This window comes from Microtus ochrogaster, chromosome 2 (assembly GCF_000317375.1).
Source record: "Microtus ochrogaster isolate Prairie Vole_2 chromosome 2, MicOch1.0, whole genome shotgun sequence".
In the NCBI taxonomy this organism is placed as follows: Eukaryota; Metazoa; Chordata; class Mammalia; order Rodentia; family Cricetidae; genus Microtus; species Microtus ochrogaster.
The window spans coordinates 94,924,692-94,934,288 of record NC_022010.1 but is presented as its reverse complement, the minus strand read 5'-3'; the positions used below and the strand labels follow the sequence as shown (position 1 = coordinate 94,934,288).

At 39.5% G+C, this 9,597-nt stretch overlaps 1 protein-coding gene across 2 annotated transcripts in view; it reads left to right on the top strand.

The window, feature by feature from the left end:
• Ltn1 (listerin E3 ubiquitin protein ligase 1) overlaps positions 1 to 9,597 on the top strand; it is a 63,255-nt gene that overhangs the window by 1,458 nt on the left and 52,200 nt on the right. For both annotated transcript variants that reach the window (XM_026787140.1, XM_005345304.2), the window contains exons 2-6: positions 3,375 to 3,578; positions 5,071 to 5,169; positions 5,622 to 5,852; positions 6,866 to 6,918; positions 7,846 to 8,026. In XM_026787140.1, coding sequence (XP_026642941.1) covers positions 3,375 to 3,578; positions 5,071 to 5,169; positions 5,622 to 5,852; positions 6,866 to 6,918; positions 7,846 to 8,026 — 768 coding nt within the window. The remainder of the gene's footprint in view (positions 1 to 3,374; positions 3,579 to 5,070; positions 5,170 to 5,621; positions 5,853 to 6,865; positions 6,919 to 7,845; positions 8,027 to 9,597) is intronic.

Here is a 9,597-nt window from a genome sequence, read left to right as displayed (position 1 = left end):
GGCTTAGCCTCTGTATTTTTAATTCCGTTTTTAGATAATAACATTTTAAAAGGGTTTGTGACTCAGTCAAGTATCTCTTGTTCCCTTTGGCTGCCATTTAAGTCTTTAGATTTAGACAGTTTACCATTTCTTGCCCCCTTGAGCATGTTTTTAAATGTCACAATAACCAGGAAGAGTTGGCATTGCTTTGATTTATTTAGGACTCATCTCATTGTTTCCTTATATCAATTTGAGTTAAGCTATTCACATTATATCACACTAGAAATACACAGTACTTGTTCTTGTTTTTCTTTACCAGCGACACTTGCTTAGTGTTGACTCCCGAAAAGTTACTTTTTCCCATTGGCGAATAACAAATATGTGGTGTTGCAGTCTGATGTTGGATATACTGTTCTTCAATGTTATCTCCAAAGTTTTTAAAACCCTTAGATGATTCTTGCTATGATCACTTATTACTATGGTAGTTTAAGAACTTACTTTTGATATTGGAAATGATTCAAATAGTGAATTAATTGCTCTTACCTCATTTGAAAGATGATCTAACTGAAGTTTAGAGTTTAAGTTCGTATACCCTGGACGCTTCAGAGTTGGCACTTGAAGTTTAGTTTTTAAAATGCTATCTATTTGTGTGTGCATGTGTAGATTAGAGGAGTATTTTCAGAGGCCCATTCTCCATCCCCCTTTATGTGGTTCCCAGGATCAAAGCTCTGCATTGTAAGACTTGCATGGAAAGTGCTTTCACCCTCTGAGCTATTTTTTCCCCCTTATTTTTTGAGACAGAGTTTGTCTGTGTAATAATCCTGGCTGTCCTGGAACTCTTGTAGACCAGATCAGGCTGGCTTCGAACTCAGAGATCTACTTGCTTCTGCCTCCCAAGTGCTGGGATTAAAGATGTGGCCACCACTGTCTGCTGGTCTGAGACTTCTTAATGTAGCTCAGGCTGGCCTCAGATATGTGATCTTGGTGCAGCCTCTTCAGTGTGGGGATTACAGGTCTGCACCACTAAGATGGTGAACTGCTGTTCTTTGGTTTGTTTTGAGTCTGGATCTCATATACCAGGATAGATTTGAACTCATTATATAGCTGAGTGTGGCAGTGATTGCTCCTCCTTCTCTTCCTCCTCCTCCTCTTCTTATTTAAAGGTTTATTTATTCATTAAACATACGGTGTTCTGTCTGCATTGCCTGCATGCCAGAAAAGGGCAGGAAATCCTATTATAGATGGTTGTGAGCCATCATGTAGTTGCTGGGAATTGAACTCAGGACTTCTGGAAGAGCAGTCAATGTTTCTTAAGTTCAGAGCCACCTCCCCAGCCCCATGATTGCTATTTTCAAAGTATCAGTTTAATGACGGACACAGATTTATAAGAAAGTATGATTTATTAAGCAATTATGAAACAGGAATGAATGGACAGACTGAGAACAGAGGAGAATGTTGTCTGGTCCGAGGGAGCAAAGCATTACAAACACCAGTATCTTGAGGGTTAGATAGAAGTTTGTCAGGCAATGAAAGGAAGGAAGGGCCTTTAGATGGAGAGAAGACTATGGTTGAATTCTGAAAGCTCATACTTAGGGAACCTTGAGTGGAATTCAGAGTCTTGAATGATGGGAGATGGGAAGGGTGGGGGCAAAGTATAGGGTATAGGTATTTAACCTGCAGAGATTAGAGTAGTATCTGTATTTTATACCCATAATAGACATTGAATAAAAGATACTGTTTGTACATTTAAGGAAATAGTTTTAAAGAGACTTTTTTAAAAATTTTTTATGATTTATTTATTTTTATTTTATGTGCATTGGTGTGAAGGTGTCAGATCCCCTGGAACTGGATTTTCAGACAGTTGTGAGCTGCCATGTGGGTGCTGGGAATTGAACCTGGGTCCTCTAGAAGAGTAGTCAGTGCTCTTAACCGCTGAGCCATCTCTCCAGCCCCAGGAAATAGTTTTAAATGGGAAGCTGGGGACTTACACGTTTTCAGGTGCTGCTAGTTATCATTGGCAACTTGAACTTCAGCTTCAACACAGCCTTCAGTGGTTTAGTAGTCGGAGTTTGTGTTTTATAGTTTTATTTTTTTAATTTGTTTTTGTTTTTTGAGACAGGGTTTCTCTTTGTAGCCCTTGCTGTCCCAGGACTTTCTGTATACCTTGAACTCATAACGATCTACCTGCCTCTTCTCTGAGTTGACATGACAGGTTTCTTGGAATAGTTCAAATGTTTGTTTTCTCATTAGCAACAGAACCCTAACCTGCAGAGTAGGGGACAAGTATATTAATATCAGTCAAAACATTGACTATGATTCAAAAAAAAGAATGTTTTTTAGAAAAATTGATTATATGTGTATGCATGTGAGTGCAGGTGCCCTCAAGGTCCAGAAGAAGGCAGGGCTTCAGATCCCTGTGGTTGCAGCTAAGGCAATTATATTTCTGGGAACGAGCTCAGGTGTTCTGCAAGAACAAACACTGCTCTTGACTGCTGAGCCATCTCTGCAGGCTAAGTATGTCTTTTGGTTTGATCATTACATTGATTTTTGTGTGTATTTTAGTAATTTTGGCTTCCAGTACATGGAAATGAGCTTATCTGCTCTGAAAGGATTCCGTAGCAGCATGTAGCATTAGATCTCTCTCAGTATGATAAAAAAAAATTGGTTGGACCTATTAGTTTATATCATTATAAGGTATATGTATACAAATACTGTCTGTGTGGTATTTGGAAACTAAAGTTTTCATAAGTGAATATATATTTTAGGCTTTGAACTTTCATTCTTTTTCTTTCAAATGTTCTCAGTGCCCATTGATATCCTAGCACTTGGGAGACTGAAGCAGGAGGGTCATGTGACTACATGAGACTACCTGCAAAATCAAGAGTTGTTCTGATGTTTAGGAAACTAATTAGAATTGTGTGTGAGAGTGGTTTTTTGTTTTGTTTTTTTAAGTTTTTTGAGACAGGGTTTCTGTGTGTATCCCTGGATGGCTGTACTGGAACTCACTCTGTAGACCAGGCTGGCCGCAAACTCAGAGATCCACCTGACTCTGCCTCCCGAGTGCTGAGATTAAAGGCGTGCACCACCACTCCCTGGCAAGCGAGAGCATTTTCGATAGGCTCTTAAGACAGAAATACCCTTCTCCAGGGAACTTGCAGGCTAGGCAAGAAGGATTCCACAGTGGTAAAGATTCTTGTGAAAGAGTTAAAGAAGTTAGTTTCTTGGTGTAGTTTACATATTTATTCTCTCTTTAGCCACAGAACCCCAACTTTTAGAACTAGTGGAATTGTGTGTTGTAAATATCAGTCAAACCACTGACCGTGAATCGTTATTTTCAATTAATGTATGTGTACAAATGTGATGTGACTTTCTTTCCTGCTTTTCCTTCTTATCAGCCTTCGAACAGCGGCCGAGCTGCAGAGCTTCTTGCCAAAGAGCAGGGGAAAGTGCCTGGATTCATTGGTTTTGGGACGTACCACAGTGATCTCGGCTATGTTCCTGCCATTCAGGGGGCTGAAGACATAGACAGCCTCGTGGACGCTGATTTCCGAATGGTGCTGAGGAAACTTTCCAAGAAAGATGTCACAACCAAACTCAAGGCAGGTTTTCACTGCGCGCGCACACGCGCGCGTACACACACACACACACACACACACACACACACACACCCCAATTAAGAATATATTTCTGGCCAGGTATTGATGGTGACACACGCCTTTAATCCCAGCTCTTGGGAGGCAGAGATATGTTGGAGGAGGGGCCACTTGTTGGTCCCCGGCTGCTCAGAACCCCGAAATAATCACACAGAAACTGTATTAATTAAATTACTGCTTGGCCCATTAGCTGTACCTTATTATTGGCTAACTCTTGCATATTAATTTAACCCATTTCTATTCATCTGTGTATCCTCACTTGGCTTACTGGCTAAAGTTCTATGTGGCTCCGGCGGGCCTACATGGCTTCTTTCTAATCTGCCTTTCTTTCTCCCAGCATTCTGTTTAGTTTTCCCTGCCTACCTAAGTTCTGCTCTGTCAACAGGCCAAGGCAGTTTCTTTACAAATTAATCAATAAAAGTAACACATAGACAGAAGGACCTCCCACACCAGAGGTAGGCTGATCTCTGTGAGTTCAAGGCCAGCCAGGTCTATAAAGCAAGTTCCAGGACAGCCAGGGTTGGTTCAAAATCCTGTCTCAAGAAACAAGAAAAAATAATGTATTTTGTTAGAATAAATGTAAGGTTTATTTGTTGTAAAAGAAAATGTGCAGTAATTTATCATTAGTTCCTTTACAGTTGTAATTTTTTTGACACATAAGTTTAGTTGACATTGACTTTTGGAGTTGTAAATTAGTTTGCTGCTCTAAAACATTTTGAACTACATTTTGGAATCTGGCTATGTAATAATTCATGGTACAGGAATATAAGTTTTTAAATTTTTATGGTTTTGCTATGTAGCTCTTGCTGACCTGGAACTTGCTATGTAGACTATGCTGTTCTTAAATTTGTGACAATCTTCCTGCCTCTGCCTTCTGAGTGCTTGAATTATAGATGTGAGCCACCATACTTGGCTGTTGTTATCTAATTATGCACTTGAGTGTTTTGCCTGAATGTATGGGTGCTATGTTCATGTGTGTGCTCCAGATCCCAACAGAAGCTGTTGGATCCTCTGAAGCTGTAGTTAGGCTGTGAGTTGCTGTGTGGGTACCTGGAACTGACCCTGGGTTCCTTGAAGAGAAAACTGTACTCTTAACTGCTGACCTATATCTTTACACTATTTCATTTATTATTTATTTAATTTCTTTTATTTATTATTATTTTGAGATTTGCTGTTATATTTCTGAGCTCGTCTGAGCTTTCTGAGTTTATTCCTCAGCCTCTATCCTTTCCATTTGTTTTGTTATACTAAAGTCGAAAACTCGAAAAGTTCAGTTTCTACTATAATGGATGGTGAATTTTTATTTTGTTTCCGTGGCACAGATAGAAATAATATATTCTCCTTTTAAATAAAGTAGACTAAACTTCCAGAACAAAAGAAAGAAAGTGAGGAGGCAGTGTTGCATTTGTTAATCCTTGACGATGTTAATTATTTTCAGGCAATGCAAGAGTTTGGAAGTATGTGCACAGAAAGAGACACAGAAGCTGTAAAAGGGGTCCTCCCGTACTGGCCACGAATCTTCTGCAAAATTTCCCTTGTAAGCATTAGAGTTTATGAGCCTGCTTTTGCTTAAGTGATTCATTTCTGGAGAGAGTTTCCATTCTGTGTTTGCTACAGAAGGTTGATAATGAGTTCCTTATAGTTACTTAGTCTTTGAATATCTCTTGGATATAATCTGATTGGAAAGGGGGAGAAAAGAAAAATTAAAGAAGCCCTAAATCTTCAATATTTTAAAGCAGGTATTTTCTTGCTCTCTTTGCTTTCTTTTTCTTTTCTTTCCTTTTCTTTCTTTTTTTTTTTTTTTATGGCTTGTAATTGGATGGGGGGATTATTGTTGTTTACACATGCTCTACTACTGAGTTATTTCCCTAGCCTGTCAGAAGTCGTATTAGTTTGATTATATGCATAGATGAATTCCTACTGTGAGTCATTGTAGACTATTTACAGATATTCATATTTATTTTTAAACCAAATTTCCATTATTAATAGGACCATGATCGCCGGGTTCGAGAGGCTACACAGCAAGCTTTTGAAAAACTTATTGTTAAAGTAAAGAAGCACTTGGCTCCATATCTGAAAAGTGTAATGGGATATTGGCTGATGGCTCAGTGTGATACATATCCCCCAGCAGCAACTGCAGCCAAAGATGCATTTGAAGCTGCTTTCCCTCCAAGCAAGCAACCTGAAGCCATAGCGTTTTGTAAGGAAGAAATTACAAGTGTGAGTTTCTGGAGTCATTCTGTACCTGTGTTTCTCAAGCATCTAAAGGTTCTCAGGCATATGTGGTAGCTCTTTACCTGATTTTATAAATGTGTCAAGAAGAAACAGATCATGTCTCTCTTCACATATACAGTAACAAAAGTTTTCTGTAACCTCAAAAGGTGTAAGGGATCGGCAGGATGGCTCAGTGGGTAAAAGTGCTTACCGTGTAAGCCTGAATACCTGCGTGTTCCTTATAGCCCTCATAAAGGTAGAAAGAGACCTGATTCCACAGCTGTCCCCTGACCTGCACATGTGCACAGTGTGTGTTCTCTTTGGGCCAGAGATGGGAAAGGAAAACAAATCCTTATCTCAGATTTGTTAGCTGATTATCCCACGGTACTGCAGTTATAAGAATAATGAATAGCCAGGTGGTGCACACCTTTAATCCTAGCACTTGGGAAGCAGAAACAGGTGCATCTTTGTGAGTTTGAGACCAGCCTGGCCTACAAGAGCTAGTTGTTCCAGGACAAGCTCAAGCTCCTAAGGTACAAGGAAACTTTGTCTCGAAAACCAAAAAAAAGAAAAAAGAAAGAAAGAAAGAAAAATTACTGAATAACAAGTAAAGTAACCACAGATATTTAGTGGAAGATTTCTCTTGATGGGAATTGGAGCTGTCATAAAGTTCTTGTCTTTACCACAGTAGCAGCCAATGTAGGGAATAGATAGGAAGAGAAAAATGGCCAAAATTCAAACCTATGTCTGATTTGGCTAGTAGGTGGGTTGAGGGTATGGGAATTTTTATTTTATTTGTTTATTTATTTATTTTTAGATAGTGGTTTTCAGTGTACCCCTTGCTGTCCTGGGACTCATTCTAGATCAGGCTAGCTTAGAACTCAGAGATCTACCTGCCTCTACCTCCCAAGTACTGGGATTAAAGGTGTGTACCACCATCGGGTATTGGATTTTCCCAATATCTGATCAATATTGACAGTTCCATAAAATCTTAAGGTTTTGATGGTTTTCTTTTTCAGGTACTGCAGGATCACCTTCTAAAAGAAACTCCTGATACACTCAGTGACCCCCAGTAAGTTACTTTGTTTCTTTTCTTTTTTTTTTTTTTTTTTTTGGTTTTTCGAGACAGGGTTTCTCTGTGGCTTTGGAGCCTGTCCTGAAACTAGCTCTGTAGTGGGATTAAAGGCATTTGCCACCACTGCGGGGCTAGTTACGTTGTTTCTAGGTAACTCTTACTCCTAATACACTCAATGCCCCTCCCCCTTCCCCAGTAAGTAACATTATTTCTAAGTAACTCACATGAGGCATTTACTTTGTTAGTTTCCATGTGTAGTTTCATTGTGACATGTTCTAAAAGGAATTCCAAATGCAGTGAAATTATTTCAGAGAATGTTACATGGTGCCTGCTATGTGCTTTTACTTCAATTTTGGCTGGCTATTAAATTTGAATTTTCTGAGCTACATATGCAGTTCTATTAGAAAAAAATTTACATTTTTTTTCTCATTTACCTTTGGCAGTCACAGCAACAGGAACTATTGTAAGGTTTGGCATACTTGAAGAAGCTAAGAAGTTGTGTTGAAGAAGTAGTGAAGGGTTTATTTACCTTTATGTTGTTGTAATCCAACTGTTGAAAGCTGCACTAAGTAGGCGGGTGCCTTCCCAGCCTTCCTAGAATCTCTTGGCATGTGCTGCCCAGAGAGCATGGTACTTGTGGTCGCTTCCTCCATGTCTGCAGGTGTGGCTTTCACTTGAGTTAGTTGCAGAATGTGAGATTAAAATTCTGCCTGTGGACAGCCAGATGGCACCTCAGGTAAATGCCCTCACAATCAATCCTAAGAACCCGAATTTAAGCCCTAGGACCTTCATGGTAGATGGGGAGAAACCACTCCCCAGTTTGTCCTCTGACTTCCTTATATATACGTGAATAAAAAAAAAAAAAACCAAAAACAAACCAACAACAAACCCTAAAACCAAAACCTATTTATTTTTCAAATCCAGAACTGTTCCAGAGGAAGAGAGAGAGGCTAAATTCCATCGAGTTGTCACGTGCTCCCTATTGGCGCTAAAGAAACTGCTTTGCTTCTTGCCTAACAATGAGCTCGATTCCCTGGAAGAGAAATTTAAGTCACTTTTATCACAGAATAAGTTTTGGAAGTATGGAAAACACAGTGTACCTCAGGTATCATAACAGTTCTTAAGATCCTTTTCTATAACTTCCCCTGATTTCACTGCACTTATGCTCATGTTTATTGTTTATGTTCAGAGTCATGCAAGCACACCTTTGTCGTTGGCCTTTCAGGACTTAATTGCCTCTTTTACTAGACAGGTCCTGTATTTTCACCTTTTTGTTGTTGGGGTTGAACTGACGCACATGCTTTGCTAATGCTCCAGAGTCACTGCACATCGTCCAGCTGTGGGTCTCTGTGTTAATTCCATCCACCGCAAGAAGCTTCGGTTAGGGTTGAATAATGCACTCATCTATCGTTATAGCAATATGTCATTAGCATATTAACATATATTAGCATATAGAAACATATACAACAGTGTTTTCAAGAGAAAACTTTAAAGTTTGCTGCCTGTTAAAATGTCACTTATAGGTAATACTTTGCTGAATTTGATTTGCTATTAATTTTGAAGAATATACATAAATATTTTATAGGGCCAAATATTTATATTTTATTAAAGTTTTTTATTTATTGTGATTATAATTGTATCATTTCCCTATTCTCTCTTTTAAATTTATAACCTCTTTTTCTTTGACACACACATATATAAACATAAAGATGGTTAGTCTTTAATAATATATTCCTAAATACATAAGCACAACCTGCTCGGTCTGTAAGTTACTTGTATATGTATGACTTCAGGCTGACACTGGTATTGGATAATCAGTTGGTGTCTTTGGGGAAGATGGTTTCCTCTACTTTCAGGATTCCTTACTTCCCTGTAGGTTTTTGTCTGGGGCTGAGGCCTTGTGAGCTTTTCCCCTTTGTGTCTGTTGGTCTTGTCCTTGCTTAGGTTATGTTCAGGCAGCCTAGGGGTGAGACTTCCTAACCAATAATGTTGCTTTTTTGACATTTCTAGGTGACAAATCTCACAGCAAAGCTTTTGTTCTTCTGGTTGCTGCAGTCTTTCCGCCCCTCTTTTGTTGTAGATGTGTCATTAGGAGTGGGCTCTACAACTCTGTTTCCATGGTTGTAATTTTGTAATAGTCTTCTCTTTCAAAGAGATGGTTCTTTGATGAGAGGCTGAGAACTACACTTACCTGTAGTGGGTATAAGTATAAATGTTTAGAATATAGTTAGGGACTGTTCTGGTTTAGTAAAGTGGCAATTGTAGGTTTTCCAGGATCCATGGCTTTGCTCCTGTAGGCTGGCTGACTGAGTTTCCAGTACCAGGCATTATTTCCTCCTTGTTGAGCAGCCTAGAGGTTATATACGGCTTAGATGGAATGGAGTCAGATGGGTGCAGGGACCGAGATGGTGTGAAGAAGTGCATCCTGGTCCAAGCATGGAGTCTGGGGTTGAGGAGAGGAGGACTCATCTGTCCAGACCCTGGGGAAGGCTCTGTAGGAGCTGGCTGAGTGGAGTGTTGGGTGTGGTGTGGAGGTGCCTGTAGGTTCAGAATTGGGGACAGGGAGAGACCTCCAGGAAGTCTAGAAATGGGTAGTGGAGCTTAGGCATGAGGCATGGGCATGATACACATAAATGCAGGCAAAACACTCACATATGTAAATACAATAATTCTCAA